At 58.0% G+C, this 19,112-nt stretch overlaps 1 protein-coding gene across 4 annotated transcripts in view; it reads left to right on the plus strand.

Annotated features, from left to right (window-relative positions):
• The window catches only part of RPTOR (regulatory associated protein of MTOR complex 1), a 334,022-nt gene that overhangs the window by 224,120 nt on the left and 90,790 nt on the right, over positions 1-19,112 (plus strand). For all 4 annotated transcript variants that reach the window (XM_027052276.2, XM_053212252.1, XM_027052278.2 and 1 more), the window contains 4 exons: positions 447-547; positions 1,085-1,229; positions 9,253-9,328; positions 16,667-16,768. In XM_027052276.2, the coding sequence (XP_026908077.1) occupies positions 447-547; positions 1,085-1,229; positions 9,253-9,328; positions 16,667-16,768 (424 nt within the window). The remainder of the gene's footprint in view (positions 1-446; positions 548-1,084; positions 1,230-9,252; positions 9,329-16,666; positions 16,769-19,112) is intronic.

A 19,112-nucleotide genomic window follows, 5' to 3' on the forward strand; every position in this document is an offset into this window, starting at 1 on the left:
GGGAGGCTGACCTCAGAAGACGGGCTTCCTCCCCCAGCCCTCGGGTCGAAGGTGCACTTCCACGGCCTGGAGCCACGGGGCTCCGGGGCGCAGGGAGGTGCAGAAAGGGAGAACGAGGCACGGGCTCCCCTGTAGCAGATGCCCAGGCTGCCCCGTGGAGGCAGGAGATCGGCCAGGGAAACCACGAGACTGGTGTGTGTAGCCGCTGGGTCCGGCCCACGCATCGGGGGACCCCAAGGGGCTGCTTTGTGTGGCCGTGGAGGGGAGGACAGTGAAGACGGAGGCCGGAGTGCGCGGGTCTCCGCGTCACGGGCGGGGCCGGCCTCCCCCGCCTCTGCCTGCAGTGTTGCGCCTCCCGCCTTCTCCCCACATCTCCTCCCCGCGCCCCTCTTCAGGAGCCAGGACTCTCTGGGTAGTCACTAATGCAAGCACCCCGTGTCTCCTAGGATCCCCGGCCGGCTGAATGACCGGAGGACCCCTCTGGGGGAGCTGAACTGGATCTTCACAGCCATCACAGACACCATCGCCTGGAACGTGCTGCCTCGGGGTGAGGCGGCGTGGGGCAGGGCAGGGAGGCGGCCGGGCCGGGCCGCGTGGGGCCGGGGAGGGCAGCCGCCTGGTGGGAGACACTGGCCCGTGGAATAAGGGAAGCGAGACGGAAGCGGCGAGATCTTGTTGGGGAGGAAAGCTGGGGGGTGAGGGGGGCAGGGAGAGGAGCCTCTGGGGGTTTCCGTGAGCCACGGCACATCGGGCACCAAGACCTGTGGCGGACAGCGAGCTCCACGTGAGTGCTCGCTCCGACGTTACCATGCTACCTTCTAGGCAGACTCAGGGCTCACCTTTCTTCGTAAAAATTGGCACGGCCCGTATTTCCTAAAACCAGAAGTGTTCTGTACTGACTCTCTAGGGTTTGGTGTTTGCATCTGTGTGAGTATATCTGTGTGTGCATATTGCCAACAGGAGATGTGCGTATGAGTCCCAGCTTGCTTGTAAAAAATTCTTTTCGAAGTAAATCTGTGTCTTTGGCTTTCAGTGCTGGACGTGAGTCACCAAAGGTACCTTTGTATGTTTTATCTGCCCCCAGATCTCTTCCAAAAACTCTTCAGACAGGACCTGTTGGTGGCGAGTCTGTTTCGAAATTTCCTACTGGCAGAAAGGATCATGAGGTCCTACAACTGCACTCCCGTCAGCAGCCCACGCCTGCCCCCCACGTACATGCACGCGATGTGGTAAGTGTCCCCGGCCGACAGTGCCAGACAGTGTGACGTTCTCTCAGTGGCTTGGTCTCTGTCCATTTCTGCTGTGGGACAAGTTTAATGGAATTACGTGAGACAAAATAGGAAGACTTGCCACCAAGCTCGGAGACCCAGGCGGTGCTAACAGCTGGCAAAGTCCTGCCTAAAGCTCCCCGCGCACAGGACACGTGGGTCCCCTCAGAGTTCAGAGGTGCAGGCGCCTTGGGGTGTCTCTCACGACTGAGCGGGACCAGCGGCTCCAGGGGCCTTATGATCCGGCCACTCGGGGCAGGAGAGGCCCGCACACAGGCTTCTGACTCCGCAGAGACCGCTATCGAGAAAAGAAAATGCCAGCTGGGCTTAGGAAGTGTGTCCCACACTGTTCCATCGGATTAAAGCTGTTGGATTCGTGAGCAATTAATTGTATGGCTACTCCACACAAGCACACGCACGTGTGTGTGTCCAGACACACATACACGGTCGCACACACACGTACGTGCTCACACCGCACACGAGTGAGATTCCTATGACTCTCGCTTATAGTTTCCCCCCAGATCGGACGGTTGCTACTTACACTGCCAGTAACAGGAGTAACAACGGTACTCGTGTGACGTGTCTTCTACCCGGGCCTCCCAATGATGGCATCTGGTTTCTTCCCGTCCCCTTGCTTCTGTAACACAAGCGGAATTTGAGGCAGTGCTAAAACGGGGCGATAGCAAAGGTGTCTGTCCGTGGGAGAAACTCCAATACAGATAGTTAAAAACAGCCATTCACTCAAGGTGTATCTCCGTGGTCAGGTTTATTCCAGCTGGTGATTTACTTTTTTTAAATACGTGCATGACCACTTTCCCGTGGTGCTGAAAACGTGGAGAGCCAGGGATGGGTTCGTAGACGTACTGCCCTCATCCACTTGGGAAATCAGGAAGTAAGATTCTCCTCTGTGAGGGAAACGGGGACGTGCCGTGTTGGCTGCTAAATGATTCTGTGCGTGTCCATACCCGCGTCCGGTATTTACAGGGTAAAACAGAATGTTGCCATGGGGACCCCAGGCGGCGGGGCCACCACAGTCCCCATGTGGCAGGCGGGTCACGTGTGCAGAGTGGCCTCGCCACGCTGCAACTGGGAGGGTGTTTGAAGGCCTTTATGGTACTCAGAGTGAATAATTAGAGTGAAGATGGATGTTTCTGGAAGAGTGGCTCCTCAAAACTGCCTAGGAAGAAAAGTGATGTCCTAAGTCCTATTTCTCCCGAACCAGGTTTTTATAAAACGCGTATTATAAAAAAGGGAAGAAAATGGTGGAAAAGCTGCATGAGGTCAGTGCCACGGCTGGTCTTGGCAGGAAAACTGGTGAAGCCACAGGGAACGGGCGTCACACCAGCTGCGCGGAGCGGAGGGCCTCCCGGGCCGCTGGCGCCGCTGGCCGAGCAGGCTCCCCGGGGTGCGGGGCACCGCCTGTCAGAGAGAGGCGGCCCGCGTCCTCCCGACACCCCAGCACGCTCCTCGAGTGCGTTTTCCAGTGAACGCGCACCTCTCTGGCTGTAGAAATGCCTCCCGTGAGCTGGCTCAGCCGCGTGGGGGGAAGGCCGCGGGCTGCGCGGAGAAGATGGCAAAGCCAGGCGGAGCCGGGCACCCGGGGAAGGAAGCAGGTGCAAACGCCCCCCTCCTCTTGTCCTCCCGGGCTGCTTTCCCAGGATTGGCCTCCTAGAACGTTTCTGAGTTTGTAAGAACGGCTTAAGATAAGGTCCAAAGCCCAGACGTGATGGCAGCCCCGCATGATCCCGCCGCCACCGTTAAGGATGGCTTTCTTGCCAGCGCCGAAGGCTAGGAATGTGGCCCTCTCTTCCGCACAGTCAGCACCCCCGAATCTCATAAAGCACATCTGCGTTTGTCCCAGAAACACGAACCATACAGAGGTCCACGGGGGCCCAGGGGAACGCGGGGAGAGCCTCACGGGATCCGAGGCAGGCAGAGTGGCTAGCGGCCGTATGTGTGCCCCCGGGCCGTCCCCCTCCCCTGGCCTGGCCTCCCTGAGCACGTCAGGGCCCCTCTGCGGCTGGAACGTACCCTGGACGTGGGGTCTCGTCCGGTCTCGGCCTTCGCGGCCCCCATTGCGCGGAGCGCCATCCGGCCTGCTGCCCTCCCTTGCCGCCTGTACGTGGGATCCAATCTTTGCAGCTGGGGCTCCGTGGGAAGCAGCCTCATGTGCTGGAGCCGGACCTGGGCTCCAAGGCCCCGTGCTCGTCCGTGAGTGAACGTGGCGGGCCAGGATGCCGCAGCGCAGGCACAGCTGTCCGGGGATGTGCCCAGAGCTATGCATAGGGGCAGGACAGGTTGTAGGGGTCATGGGTGAGCCACCCAAAGGAGCCAGGTAGAGAAACGGGCCCGGCCTTCCCGGCTTCACGCCAGGCCCTCGCACCAGGGCCCCTCGCGTCATCAGCACGTACAGACGCTGGCCTGGCCGGGCCTGCGTTCGGACCGCCTGGGGTCCCGGTGCTGTGCCAGCTGCTGTTACGGGAGGAGACCGCTGTCAGGGTCGTGGACCGTAAAAGGGCGGCTTTTCAGAAAACGTGCAGCGGGTGTCGTATGGCCCAACTCCCAAAAGCGCGTTCTCCGTTTGGGCAGAATTTAGAGGTGGTGAGCCTGGGAGGGCTTCAGTTGGCAGGAGTCTCTTTGTACCTTGTCTGCCCCCATGTCCGCCGGTCCTGTGGGAGCATCCAAGAGGGAGCAGTGTGGGGCGAGGGGCAGAGGGCCAGGTGTTGACCGCAAGCCTGCATCGTTGACACTCAGCTCCAGGGGGCAGTTTGGGCCCACGGTAAATTTTTAAGAGTAGTCATAAATTCATATTTTCATTTCCAATTTTCTTATTTTAAAATGTTGATAGCCAATGTAGTATTTTTTTTTTTAATGTTTCTTTCTGAGAGACAGAGTGGGGAGGGGCAAAGAGAGGGGGACACAGAATCCGAAGCAGCCTCCAGGCTCTGAGCTGTCAGCACAGAGCCTGACGTGGGGCTCGAACCCACAAACTGTGAGATCATGACCTGAGCCGAAGTCGGGCGCTCAACCGACCGAGCCACCCAGGAGGCCCACCAGTACGGTATTTTTAAAAAAACTTTCTGAGGGCCAAACGCAACCAGTAGGGGGCTAGATGCAGCCTGCTGGGGACTCTGCATGAGTCCGGGACCACGGGTGCCCCAGGGAGTGGAAGCAGGGGGTTCTGCACCTTGGTGCCCCCGGGGCCCCTGAAGCCTGGTAGCCATGCAGGTGGGGAGGCATCGGTGGTGGCCCAGGCTCTCCTTTCGTGAGCCCACCCTGCTTCACCGTTGGCCTCGAAGGTCCTCTCCAATTGGGATCTTTTTTGGAAAGGCTTGATATCATGGCCTTCTATCTTTATATGCTGAGAAAGGCCACGCAAGTAAATCTACAGGGTTCTCTTGCAGGAATCAGCGGTGATGCGATTTCCAGGGAGGAAATCATATGCGTACAGCACACGTTTCCTCCAGATAGGGTTTTCCTAATGACGGTGCCGGCATGGGGTATAGCCAAAGAGTAAACATTAGTCAATCCCATTAAATGTTGAAAATTATGCCATTAACCTACTTTGATCAGGACTTGGATGTGAAAGCAGCCTTTAGATTTCAAGTAGAAAATGCTCGTAGAAACATATTCAAGCAGCAATGGCCACCACAGCACATGGAGACACGGGCATTTCCGGCCAGTGCGAGAGTTCACTGAGCACACAGAAGATTCGAGGGGACTCGTTTAGTGGTAAATACACCCCCCACGCACACCCAAATTAGGAGTGGCCACAATGTGTTTTAAGTTTATTTAGTTAGAGCGCGTGCCATGTGCGTGAGCAAGGCAGGGGGCAGAGAGAGAGGGAGAGAGAGTCCCAAGCAGGCCCTGCACTGTCAGCACAGAGCCCAACATGGGGCTCGAACTCCCAAAACCATGTGGTCATGACCTGAGCCAAAGTTGGCCACTTAACTGACTGAGCCACCCAGGTGCCCCGTGATCACAGTTTTTTAAATGCTGTTCCCAAGTTCCTCGTCAAAAGTGACCTAAGTCCTAGTCCCCTTGCGTGGACTAGCTTCCCTCCAGCTGCTGCTGGCCTGCGGGGCCGCCTTGGATGAGCCTTGCTTCCTGTTCCCACCCAGGGGCGTCTAGAAGACCCACACGGACGGTCTGTGCTTCCTAGGGGAGTGTCCACAGTGACAAAGTCTTGGTCCCGCACACCTAAACAAATAGTGTCAAGGCGGGAAGAGAGTGTGAAGGTGATGCTTGTAGGCTTCCACTCTCTCCCGGGCTTTAGGGAAATGTCATTTGCACGTGCGTTTTCCTGGGCCCCACCCCGGCTTTGGCTCTGGCTCCTGCGTTTGCTAAGGTGGTTTCTAAGGAGATGCTCGCAGAGGGTCAGCCGTGCTTCCCAGAGTGACACAGGGCTGCAGCTGTAGGGTTGGCCGGGTTGGCCCGGCTACCGTGTTGTAGATCTGGGGAGGAAGGGACCACCTGGAGACAGCGGGGGTCTTTATTTCTTTATAAAATCGCTCAGAGTTGTTTCTAAGTCAGAGGTCAGAAACACTGGGTGTCAATACCAGGTCAGGCCCCTGCGGGCGGACCGACCCGGCTACAGTGGGAGGCCTCCTCCCCTGGGGGTGGTTAGAAGCAGCGGTGGAAATACAGGGTAGTTGGCAACGCAGGGTCTGCTGGCTTCACGAAGGAGAGTCTGTTGCTCGTTCCATGTGGCCTAAGCGTCAGCCGCGGGGACCCAGGCTTCCCGCCGCCCCGCAGTGGCCAGCCCCGGGGGCCCAGCTCGTTCCTGCTCTCGTTCCTGTGTCTCATGCGCCTTATCCGGGGGGGGGGGGGGGGGGGGGGCTGGGAACGCGGCAGGTCCCGGGTGGCCGGCGTGCCGCTCACACCCCCTCTGTGCGGGAGGCGGGAGAGCAGCCGTGAGGGACCAGGCTGTGGTGTCGGGCGCAGAGTGGGGAGGACGTGAGGCCCGGACGCCAAGGTGGTCGCGCTGCGCTGGGCTCAGTTCTGCCGCGTTGCCTGGGTGCTCGGTGCTGGCGTGGGCTTGCGGCGGAACTGGTTCGGTGACGGGCGCGTTAGAACAATGCCCCTTGCTCTTTCCGTCCCTCCTCAGAAACAGACCTGAGCTGCTGCATCCCCAGGGAGCACACAGCCAGCCGCGGCTTCCGAAAGAGCGTCTGGAATAAATGATGTGCCGTCTAGTTACTACAGGGCTTGGGTGGTGATGGGGAGGTTGAATTTTGAGCAGGGGAGGGAGGGAACAAAGCCCAACAGAAACCGGGGTTAAAACACAACGCAGTCTGCACTTGCACTTGGCTTCGGGAGGGGCGCTAACGACGACGGGCGCTCGGCTCGGCTCGGCTCCTGTTTAATCTCTGATGTGAAGCCGCCAGGGGCTCGTTCTCCTTCACTTTCGATTTCTGCAGGTCGTGAAACCTTGCCTCTCTCCACGGTAGTAACCTGTGCCTTCCGTCTCCGTCGAGGGCGCCTCGCCCGCTGCGCGGTCGCTACAGATGGAGGCCGCGCGCTCTTGGAAGGCTCCCCTCCCGGCCCACTCCCTGGGCGTCTGCCATCACAGGCCCGTTTCCTGAAAACCCGAGCTCCTGCCGGCACGGCACGTTTTCCCAGGCAGTGACTCATCAAGCTGCCTCTGCCCCACGCCGCGGGGACCCGCTCGGCTGGCCAGGCTGTCGCGGCGCCCCCTCCCGCCGCAGTGTGGCCGCTTCGCAGGCTGTGGGAAGTGCGAACGCAGACACCTCCCGGGTTGGCCCCTCGCCACGGCCTCAGACTTCCCAGGACTCACAGTCCCACTCTCCCCGAGCGAGAATCCAAATTAAGACGCCAAGTTCATTTTGATCTTAGCCTAGAAAATGCAGCCGGTTTCAACCAACCGGTGAGATGCTCCGGAGAGAGCGCCACTCTCGAGCTGCCGGGCTTTTGTGGGAGCTCAGGTCCCCGAGCCGACCCTTTCCCCTTGCAAGCACCAGCAGCCAGAGGCCTGGAGAGGGTCACCAGGCCTGCTGCAGCTGCACACATGCCACCGTCTTCAACGCCGTGGGCCAGTCCCTTTCCTCTGTCCCCCCGACGGCCGTGCCCCTCTGTCCACGGCCCTGAGCAGCCTCCCTTCCTCACTCCCAGGAGCTCCGGGGCTCCCCTGCTCCAGGGCCCCCTGTCATGTCCACAGCCCCCCGCCCCCCCCCGCCCCTGTGCACACATGAAAGCACATTCTGGGGCTGCTTGAGGACCCAGTCCCCGAGGGAGGGGCCGACACTCGGGAGCCGCCTGGCCAGCCAGTGACCACGTGGCTCTCAGAAGGACTGTCGCCCTCTGGCCCCGGTGCAGCTCCGTGAGGCTTTCACTCTTTGGAGGGACCCAGTGGGTGCCAGCCACGAGACCGCAGGGTGGCCTGTCCCAGTGTGGCCTGGTTCCACTGATAATCCAGGACACCCCCACCAGGACTGAGGACAGCTGTGGCGGCGTTTTCACGGGAGGCCTGTCCTTGCCTCGTGATCTTGGTGAGAGGGGCTGAGAAGGGCGTGTCGCCTGCTCCACGCAAGCGTGGTTCCAGCCGCCCTAGACCCACACCTTTACCTGCCCCCAGCTTGTACACGCTTGCAACTCCTCAAGTTCAAAGTTTTTATTAGGTTAAATTCAAGGAATTTTTATAGCACGGAATTGCAGTAATTGACTTTGTTTCTGTCTAACAAAGAGTAAATCTCTCCCTCAACACCGCTGAAGAACCATTCTGCCTGCAGCCTGGCCACTTATTGAGCATATGGGAACTATTTATTGCTTGTTCTTTGAGGCACTTTTGATTATGTGCTGATTGCCTCTTAATTAGATTGGTGGGGGAAGGGTGTGCTTGTTCGGCGGGGGCCGGTCTGGGAAAACTGGAATATATTTCATGTGTTTGAATAATGACAGAGAGCCTCCAGGCTGTTGTTTGTCTTACGTGTTTCCCGTGTTCTGGCTGTTTACATTTTTCGTTCCTGATTTGGTCCTCCCTGGGGACGTGGAGCAACGGTACCCCGTTCCCCACGATCATGTGGGGCCATGAGTCTAATAAACGGCAGGTGGAATCCTGCCTCTCAGAAAGTGTCCTGGGAGAAGGGGTGGCCTTGCTGGAAACCAGATCCGCATGCTGGCCCCCACCTTGTCTCCACGAGAAAGGGAAGGGAGAGCAGGGACGAAGGAACCTTGTGTCCACGGCATCCACGCTTCCCATCTGTGGCCATAGGGAAAGTGAGGTGATCGTCTGTGTCAGTTCAGAGCTAACGCCGAATGCCACGAGCGGCCCTCATTCCTCGGCGCCCCTGCGAAGGCACCTGCTCTCCCAGGGTCTCCCGAGGACCCTCCGAGCAGGCACGACGGGAAAACTGATGCCAGGGAGGTGGAGCCACACTCTCCAGGCCGTCGGGCGCACTCTGGCCGTCTTGTGTGTGTTTTGAGCTAGGTCCCGATGCTGTGCGAAACCGGTGGAGAGGTGGCCAGGGTCACACATCAGTGACTTGCCGTCCTCTCAAACGAGGACAGGGACACCTCATCCTGAGTGGCTCCTTCGGGGACAGGCCCAGGCAGCAGGCAGTGTGGGGCCAGTCCTGATTCAGGGCGGGATGAGGGGCCGCTCAGGACGGGGGGCCTAGACAGAGCCGCCTCCTGGCCCCACGCTGGCCGTTTCTGATGAAGCACCGTGGGGCGTTTGCGTGCGACACTGCCACGGTCCGGAAACCATGGTGCCACGGCTGCTTCAGGGCCGTGGACAGGCTGTGGCACCAAGTCAGGGGAGAAGCTGTGGCAGACAGTGAGACCGTCCCTTTATCTCTCCCAAGCTCTTTTCTCATTTAAATTTAAAGAGAAACCACGTTAACAAGACGGCTTCAGTGTGCAGCCAGATGCCTTCCTCCTTCTCCTGTGGCCCGGCCGTGGCCAGGGCCCTGCCCAGAGAAGCGGTCAGTAAGGCCCTGTGGGCGCCCCTCTGCTCTCTCCGCAGGCAAGCCTGGGACCTGGCCGTCGACATCTGCCTCTCTCAGCTGCCCACCATCATTGAGGAAGGCACGGCGTTTCGGGTGAGTCCCCCAAGGGCGTCCGTGTGGTCCACTGGGGTGGCACCCGGGGCGCTGGGTTGTTGGACTTTGTTCACCCTCCTGGGAAACCGTGCAGTCAGCAAAGTTTGGAAGATCGCATCCGCCGGGGGTTAAGGATTTTGAGCTGGCAAGCTCTCCAGAAACGTCTTCTCTTAAAATGCTGTCCTTAGCATGCGCTCCCCGAGCCGTGTTCCACGCTCTACCTTTTACCTGGAATGGGTTCTGGTTTCCCGAGACTCCTGACTGGAACCCTCGGAGGGTGTCAAGTTCGGCCCTGAGGGGATAGCTGGTCCCCAGGCCACCCGGGGGCCTGACACGGAGGGTCTCACGGCCCCTCGCCACCAGCCCTTCTCACTCCCGCTGCTGCACGGCCTCCTTGGCTTCATTCGGGACCTGTCTGTCGAGTGCTTACTGTGCAAGCCTGAGTGCACCTGCAGAAGACCCGGCCCCTCCCTGGACAACCCTGAGAAAGGGGTGGGGGGTCACACCCGTCGAGTTAGAGCACGGCTAGGAACAGGCGGAGGGTGTGGGGAGCACGTATGTGCCCTCTGACCCCCACAGGACGGGGAGACTTTTGGGTCTGGGAGGAGCCGGACAGCAGGGGGTAGTGGGCGCCTCCAGGCCATCTGAGACCCAGGTGAGTCGGGGGGTGGGGCCAGGTGGTCAGAGCCCCTAGCCTTCTGTACCCACACTGTCGTCTCTGGCCCAACCCAAGACTCCGGTGGGCAAGCCCGCTCCCCTGGGCCTCGGTTTCTTCGTTTTACAGGAGAATCGGGGCGGTATCCATTGAAGGGGCTCAGGAGGACTGAAGGAGTTCACACGGGCTGAGTGCTCAGGTTGAGCGTGGGTGTGTGTGTATGTGCACATGTGGATCGGGGTGGGGGTGGGGGTGTACATAGGTGTGCATATCTGTGTGGAGTACGAGTACTCGTGGGGGTACATGTATGTGTGTGCATATCTGTAGGGACGTGTGAGTGCACGTGTGGGGTACGTGTATGTTTATCTACATGGGGTGCGTGTGTATGTGTGTGCGTGTGTGAGGTATGTGTGTACATGTGTATACATGTGTATGTGTGTAGAGTGTATCTACATGCGTGTTTGTACGTATCTGTATGTGGGTCTCCACGTACACGTGTGCACATGTATGTGTGTCTCTCTGGTGTGTCTGTGCAAGTGTGTGTGGGGATGTATCCGTGTACACGTGTGTGCATGTGTATGTATCTGGGGTATGCCTACATACACGTGGGGATGTGTGTGCATGCACATTTGTGCGTGTCTGTGTGCAACGTGTGTCCACGTGTGCTTTGTGCGTATCTGTGTGGGGTGTATATCTGTTGTATACGTGGGTGGGTGTGTTATCTATGTGAGGTGTGTCCATGTACATGAGAGTGTGTATGTACATGTGTTCACTGTGCATACCTGGGTATGTGCGTCTCTATACGTGTGTGCACATGTGTGTATATCTGGGGTTACCTGTCTATACATGTGTGTATACGTGTGTGTTTCTGTGTGGGGGGTGTGCTTGTGCACGTGGGGTGTGGTGCGTGTTTGTATGTCTGTAGGGTGTGTGTATGCGTGTGTGCTTGTGTGCACGTGTGTGTACATAAGTGCATACCTGTGTGGACGGGTGTGTGTGTGTGTACGTGTCTGCGTATCTGTGGGTGTGTGTCCATGTACGTGTGTGTTCATGTACCCGTGTGCACAAATGTACATGTGCGCGCTGAGTGTATCTGCAGGGTGGGTGTGGGAGGTGTCCACATCTGGGTGCGTATGTACATGTGTGGGGCGGATGTCGGTGCGTGTGTGTGTACATATGTGCTCATCTGTGTCGCTGCGTTGTGTGTCCGTGTCCCTGTGCACGTGTGTGTGCGCACGCGATCGGTGCAGGTGCGTCTCTGCACGTGCGTGTACGTGTGTGCGTATCTGTGTAGGTGCGTGTGATCCGTGCAGGCGCGTGTCTCTGTGGGGTGTAATTCCTCAGATGGTCTGACGCCCCTGTGGCGGGGGCGATGGGCTGAGAGGCCTTCCTCTCGTTTATCTCCTATCTCCTCCTCTTTAGTGCTTGAAAACCTTCACGTTTTAGTATGAAAACGTTCAAGCCTCCACAAGGTTGGAAGAGTAGTACAGGGAGCACCTGTGTGCCCACTGTCCTGCCGTGAACATTTGCCACTTGCTTGAGCACATCCACCCCTCTCTCCGTCCGCCTGTTCTTAACGCTCTCACAAGTTAAATCGCAAGCCACCTTGTTTTCCACCCTGAAGGGAGAGCTGGCAGGGCCTGCGCTCGGCTCTCTGCAGTGCGCGTGGCCCCTTCCCGCTGGACCCACACTGAGGCAGGGACCGGGCTCGTGCAGTCACGGAACTCCGTGGGGACAGCCCAGGCCTCCCCCCCTCCACTGCAGCTGGAGGCCCTCCCGAGTGCCTCAGCTCGCCCAGGGAGACGAGGGCCCGTCGCCACAAACACGTGTTTAGAAAACCTCCTACAGTTCCGGCTTTCTAGACTGTGTGTGGTTTTACGTTGTACCCTTAGGGGATCAGAACTCTCTACTCCTATGTAAAACAACACAGCTTCTGCATGATTACCCTTCCACTCCACTGCCAAGCACACTTGCGCGGATCTCAGCGCTTCATTTCTAATCTGCTGGAATCCGCGTTCTGCATCTGGGAATAATTTCCCCCAAATTGTGAAAGGGAGGGGTAACTGACGTAGACCCCCCGCTAGGTTTTTTATTTTGTTTTCACTTTTTCGGGAGCAGAACGGACGTAGAGAAAATTGCACATCACAAATGTGCGGCTTGAGGAGTTTTTATAAGAGGAACACACTCCAGTAACCAGCACCCAGATCGAGCGGCCACCTGTTAGAACCCCCCAGACGCCCCTTCCTGCTGCCTTCAGTCTGCTTTCCCGAGCGCAGCCACCATCCCGCCTGGTTTTGTGTGCTTGGATCAGCGGGGTCCTACGGCACGTCGCCGTCGTGCCTGCTTTCACTCAACGTTACATCTGCTCCCGCGGTCGGGGCTCTTGTCACCATGGGGGACGCTCCAAGGGTCGTGTGCGCATCGTCCGGCCGGTAGGCATTTGGAGTTTACAGGTAGCACCCCCCACGAATAGTGCTGGCCAGTGCCAGGCCGAGCCGTCGGAGCCTGACAGGAAGGAGAAATCAGTAATGCTGAGCCTGTCTTTACTTGAAATTTTGATGTTTCGTTCATTATGGATTTTCACATCTATTCTTTTTAAATCTCGCATTAATGTATTCTTTTATTTCAATTACTGAATTTTCTGGTGCCCCCTTAAGTTTTGCGGGTGCTGCTCATTTTTTATGTGGCTTTGGCGCGTTTGTGTCGGGGGTGCACACTGGGAGTGAAATTGCTGGTTACCAGGCACACGTGTGGTCGGTTTTAGTAGACGCTGCCAGGCGGTTTTCCTGTGATCGAATCAACTTGCACCTCTACACAGCTTATGAGAGTTTCAGTTGCCCTGTATCCTCATAAACGCTTGATACTTTCTACCCTTTTCCCTTTATTTGGCTATTGTGGTTCAGTGTGAAGAGGTGTTTCACTGAGATTTTATCTTGTATTTCTCTGATGGTTCGTAGTGTTGAGCACTAGTTTGTATTTCCATTTGCCATTTGAATATCCTCCTTTGTAAGTTGCCTCATCAAGTCTTTTGGTTTTTCTTTTATGTTATCTGTTTCCTATCGATTTGTAGTGGTTGTGCATATAATCTGAATACAAATCCATTGTGAATATCTTTTTCTTTTTCTTTCTTTTTTTATCTCTGTGGACTTTATTTTCATTTTTTTATGTTTTTTTTCCTAGAACAGAAGTTTCTTCTTTTAACATCCAATTTATCAGTTTTTTTCTCATTTGCTTAAAGACCTTTGGTATCCTGTTTAAGAAATGTTTACTTGAGATGAACACCCTTGAGAAGGTGTTCTTTTTCTTCTGAAAGCCTGATCGTTTTACTTTTACCCTTAGACTCGCAGCCCCTCTGGGATTTACTAGTACGGACGGTGTGAGATAGGGGTCAAGATACGCTTTCCCACACGTGGAGGTTGAGCTTACCCAGGGTTATTCACGTCGAACCAGGCGACCGTCTGCATGGGCTGCTCCTGGGATCTCAGCTCTGCCCTTCGGGCCACTGTGTCCTTGCACAGTACTGAGCAGCCTTGATTATGAAAGCAATTTTTATAGGGATTGCATGGATCTGTAGACGGACACAGGGCAGGCAGTATCTCCACAGTGTTGCGTCTTCCCATCCGTCATCATGACTGCGAATAGTGTCTTTCTAAAATTTTCTGTTTTCCCTTTCTTCGTATATATATTGTTTATAAGAGATTTTTTGCAGTAGCATTACTAAACTCACTATTTTGTTCTAATAATTTTCCTATAAATTACTGGCCTTCATTTTTTTTTATTTTCTTATTTTTTAAATGTTTGTTTATTTAGAGATTGGAAGAGAGAGAGAGAGAGAGAGAGAGAGAGGGAGAGAGAGGGAATATCCCAAGCAGGACCCATGCTGTCAGCACAGATCCTGACACGGGGCTTGAACTCACAAACCGTGAGATCATGACCTGAGCCGAAATCAAGAGTCAGATGCTCAACTCACTGAGCCACCCAGGCGCCCCTGGCCTTATTTTAAAACCTCGTTGTCAAATATACCAAAACAGAGCCCAGCATGTTGGTCACTTGTCCAAGGTCAGTAGTTGGGAGGACAGATTTTAATTAACAACAGAAAAGGAGCCTGATCAGATTTGGCATTTCCCGATGTCAGGAGAAGTGGGGAGTGGTTGCTCGCGCTGGGAAGCATGGAGTTTCTTGAAGGACTTGAAGAAAGCCCATCTGCAGGCTGAGCTCTGACAGGCTATGGAATTTGAACGCTCTTGGCCACTGGGCAGTTTTCTGTTGTCTCCTCTTGTAAGTGGTGAGGTCATCGTGAGTAGTGAGTGTCACTGCACTTGAGGACAGACACCAGGCAGTGTAGCCGTGTCTGGACCGGGGATGGTAAGCGAGAAGAGGAGGAGGAGGTGTGTTGAGATCACTTCCTCTGTGCCTGAATCCCCCAGGGGTCAGGGGGCTCTTTGTGCCCATCTGGCCTTCCCGCTTTCTGTCCTTTTCCGCTCGCGCCTCTTTTCAGGCCCCGGGGCCATCTGACACGTGGGCTGACCACAGAGCAGCCCGCCTGGCCTCAGAATTGCCCTGGGAGGCCTGGACACGCGGCCCCATGACTCAGAGCCTCTGCACAGCAGCTCTGATGCTACAGCCGTAATCTTGGAGACCTGGCCCAGAATCCCTGCTCTCCCTCATCCTTAGGTGCACACGGGGGCAGCTCTCGAGGCGCTTTGGGGCACGTTATTTGGAATGCCGAGCCTGCTTGTGTTGGGGGGCTGCTCGCACCATGAGGGGCACGACAGCCCTCGCCACGTACCTCAGCGGCAGAGACTTGCCCTTTCTGTGAGCTTTGGGTGAAAAGACGTGGAATGCTTGTCCTTGCCGTGTGGAACGGTTTCTCCGGCAGTGAGCAACATGGGAGCATCCTTCATTCAAATCCGGACTTAGAAGGAGGGGGAAAGAGATGGAATGATCTGAATTACCCGAGCTCCCCTCAGAGACCAAAGATCTCCCACGTGTGGGGACGGAGAGCTTAACAGAGGTTACTGTTTTTAACCAGTTCAGGAAAAATTCACACTTGAAAACAGGAAAGCCAGTTTGGGGGCTCCATCCCAGCTCCCAGGTTGCCCTCCAGATTTGGTGCCCCTGGCCCACGCCGACTTTGCGGGAACGTGGACTCTTGGGTGGTGCTTGCTCTCCGCACACTTTCCACGCGATGGACTGTTTTGAGGGGACACTGTGGCTCTGCCCACCAGGCTCCTCCGTCCGTGGACGGTGTGGGGTGAGCAGGCCTGGGGTGGGGCTTACAGACCTGAGTCGTGCAAACACACGCGGGTCCACGCTGTCTACACGTGCCACAGTCCCACCTTCCCGGCCCCCTTCCTTACACACAGACACTCTGAAACGCAGCCACCACCTTCCCCTTGGGCGGGAGGACAGGGTTGGGAGGCAGAGATTTGTAACTTGGGATTCTTTTGGTTCAGGGTTTGGGGAAGCAGAACCGTGTGTTAGGTGAAAATGGTCTGTCAGACCGAAAAACCCAGCCTTCCCGCTAGCCTGGCTTCTCGGTTCCCGGACCTTCCGGCGGCCAGGTCCTCCCTCCTCCCTGAGCTGCTCCTTCTGTCCTCTGCCTGGTCCCGGTCACTGCCGGGAAAGGCGTCCCCTCTGCCAGTCCAAGAAGGACAGATCAACTCCACGCCCCCCCCATCACTGTGACCTCGGTGCCTGGGTCCTCCACTGACCCCAGGGTGGCCTCACATACTCTCTGCCCCCTGCCCCCCACTCTAGGGTCCTGGAGTAAATCACAACTCTGGTTATTTCCTTCCCGTGCCGCTCTGCTCGGCTGTGTCCTCCCTCTCCGTGTCACTGAGAAATAGAAGTGATAGAGAGTCCCCTGCAAGTGCCGCAATGTCCGCCCACGTCCCCGCATCCGGGCCCGTCTGCTTCCCCGACTCCCGTTCCCGGAGGGCCACCCGGGCTGCCGGCGGTGCACGGCCCCACCCGAGAGCCCGCCTCCCTGCCCGCATGGCACCAGCCGCTTCCAGATACACCCTCGCCCCCGCACGGGGAAACCAGAGTTCTGCACCGGGTGGCCTCCCGCCACCCCCTCCATTCCTGTCCTTCCCCTTTGCACCCAGATCCCTTCTCAGAGCCGTCCACACTGGACTCTCCAAATGCCCGCCTGTGTTGAGTGCACTCTGCCGCGCCTCTGCCCGCTGCACCTCGGTCTCCGGGGACTCGGCGCTGCTCAGCCGGTCTCCGGGGAACCAGGCTGCGTCCTGCCCGCCCACCACCCCTCCTCCTTCTGCGCCACCGCCCTTGGCCTCCGGGCTCAGCCCTGCTCTTTCCCGCCTCCCTTTGCGTTTGCACCTCCAGCGCCGCCCCCCCCCCCCCACTGCCGGCGCAGCACGGTTCCCACTCGATGTCCCCACTCCATGTCCTGTAGGCGTCTCCACTCGTCCTGGCGGGATTCCCCACGTTGTCCCCACACACGCTGCTTGCAGTCTTCCCAGCTCAGCCCGGGGACGCCCTCTCCTCCCGCCCTCGTCCGGTCTGCTCGCGCAGGCCGCCCGCTGCGCCGTGTCACTCCTGCCGCCTCCCCGGCTGCGCCCTGCCCTCCCTCAGCCGGACCCAGGCAGCCGTGGGGGCCGCGTGGGGGGCGCGTGGTGTCAGGGCGAGGTCCCTAACGAACGCCCCTGCCTGTCCCACAGCACAGTCCGTTCTTTGCTGAGCAGCTGACCGCGTTCCAGGTGTGGCTCACCATGGGCGTGGAGAACAGGAGCCCGCCCGAGCAGCTTCCCATTGTTCTGCAGGTGAGTGTGTTTGGACCCTCCGGACGGGCTGAGCGGGCTCCAGGGAAGACCGCTGCCAGCAGAGGGCAGAGTGCGTGCGTGCATGCGTGTGAGTGACGCCCCCGTGGCCATGCGCAGGCCGGGTGCCTAGAGGTCAGGGGGATCAGACCCTCGAAGTCACCGGCTCCCGTTGCACTCAGTTGGGAAGCCCGTCCTGGGGGCGCCAGAGTTCCCTCCCCCACCCTCACCGAGCCCCTCATTTGGGTCGTAGTCGGCCGCCCTTCCGGGCACCCGCGGAACGCCACCGTGCATGTGCTCGTGGCATCGGGCCCTTTTGTTCGGAAGGATGTGAGCTCCGAGCCACGGGGGGGACAGGAGGGGAGCCGTGAGCGCATCGCAGACGGCCCTCGCGGCTCCTCGCCAGGCGCCTGCCGACTGCAGGGACTGCCTGGGCGGCAGGCAGCCCGGAACCAAAGCCCTGCCTTCCCTTCTGTGGAGGGCGCGTGCGCGGTGGCGGTCGAGTGCCAGCCCTCACGTGGCCCGTGTCAGTGCTCGCGCGAAGACCGCGCCCCGCCAGTGGGTTGGAAGCTTGGTTTCGTGGGTCTCATTCGGCTAATTTTTTTAGCTGATATGATCGGCTGAGGTGGATGGCAGGTTACCAAAATTCTTCACAGGGGGGGAAGATGAGAAAATGTTCCCAGAACTTTTGTGTCAGTTAATGTGTATTTGCGGGAAAGGTGTGTAGGCCTCTAGTCAGTGTAGACACCGAGGTCTAATAACTCACTTTAGGACCTGGAACACAGGCTCTGCGGTCAGGGTGCGGTGGCCCGGCAGACGCCGTGGGCAGAGAGGGGCGGGTGCTCACAGGCGCACTGCCTCCCGGTTCAGGGTCTCAGGTCCTGAGAGCCGGCTGGCTGCCACCGGCACCTTCCTGCGAAGTGGGAGCAGGGGCCTCGTCACCCGCCTGTGCGAGGGACGCCAGGCCCGCGGAAGAGCCGGCACCTTCTTACACGGGCTGCTGACCACGTCGCGACAGAGCCCCCGCGAGCAGCTCCTGCTGCCCAGGGCCGTTTGGGAAACGGGCGGATGGTTTCTCTGTGTCGCCACCAGAGCCGGGCGTCCCTCCTTCGGCGGGCGGGGGGTGGTCAGCTTCCTCTGGGTCCGTCACACAGCCGACTTTGAGGACCGTCCGCCGGCCCCAGCACCGAGGCTTCGCCTGGCTCGGGACTGTGTGCAGGACCTCAGACAGCACAGGGGACTTGGGACGAGGGCACTGGAGACGTGGTAGAAACGCCACGGCCTGTCCTCGCCCCAGAGCAGCGGCCGCCACGGCCACTCCCGGGATGTGTCTGGGCGCTGTGTGTACAGTGACCGACATCGTGAATAGCCCACAGAGCTTGTTAGCCTCCAGATCAGTTGAAGACTGTCCTGGGTTTGAAGAAAAGCAGTAAAAAGGAGGAAACACAGCGGGCCGTCCCTTGAGGGAGCACACACGCTGGCCGGCTGTAGGTGGACAGGACGTGCGGGGACGGCCGTGGTGCAGGGCGGACGTGCTGTGCTCTGTAGCTCCTCCTGGCTTGCCGGAACATTCACTCGCGGAGCCTGTGGCCCTACCACCGACCTTCCGGTGTTTTCGACGGTGCAGTGGAGTGAAATTCATCCTTTGCAAAGCACGGGTGTGGTAACAAGCATGCGAAATCAAGTCTTCCGGGTCTGGCAAACAGTCCTGCTGTAAATGGCCCTCTGTTGACGTTTTTCCTTATGTTCCATTTACAATCCACACTCCCTCGGGGAAAGAGGGCCTAACAGAGCCAGCGTCGTAATGCCGAAGAAAGGGAAAATAACCGAAGGGAAAGCGGGGAGACGTTTTCCGTGCGATCTCGCAAATAGCCACAAGCAGCAGGCTCTCCATCATCCTGGAGGGCCGTCTCCTGGGCTGTGCCCAGCCCGGGTCAGTACGTGAACCTGTACTTGACGAGAAAGGACGGGGACACGATGCAGAGGCGCCCCGGCTTCATTCAGCGTGGCCCACGGGGTCAGCCTCTTTCTCGTTAGCCTGGTTAACTTCACGCTGCTTTATCTTAAGGAACTGTACTTTTGCCAAAGCCTGGACCTTGTCACCCATAAGTTTTCCTCTGGGGCCTCAGCAAGTCAGAAAGTACTGCCTAAGGGAAAGAGAATTTTAATACAGACTTTGTGGCTTTTCCGATCCCTGCCACTTTCTCCGCACGCCAGAGAGGATTTTCTGTGCCTCAAGACTCAGAGGCATTAGCGGATGACCTTCGGTGTCAGATGAAATGTCTTCTCGGGCCAGCTGATTTGCAGCCCATCCTGCGAGGGTGAGCTTGGCAATAACCTTCCCTGA

Source organism: Acinonyx jubatus, chromosome E1, assembly GCF_027475565.1.
Source record: "Acinonyx jubatus isolate Ajub_Pintada_27869175 chromosome E1, VMU_Ajub_asm_v1.0, whole genome shotgun sequence".
Taxonomy (NCBI): domain Eukaryota; kingdom Metazoa; phylum Chordata; class Mammalia; order Carnivora; family Felidae; genus Acinonyx; species Acinonyx jubatus.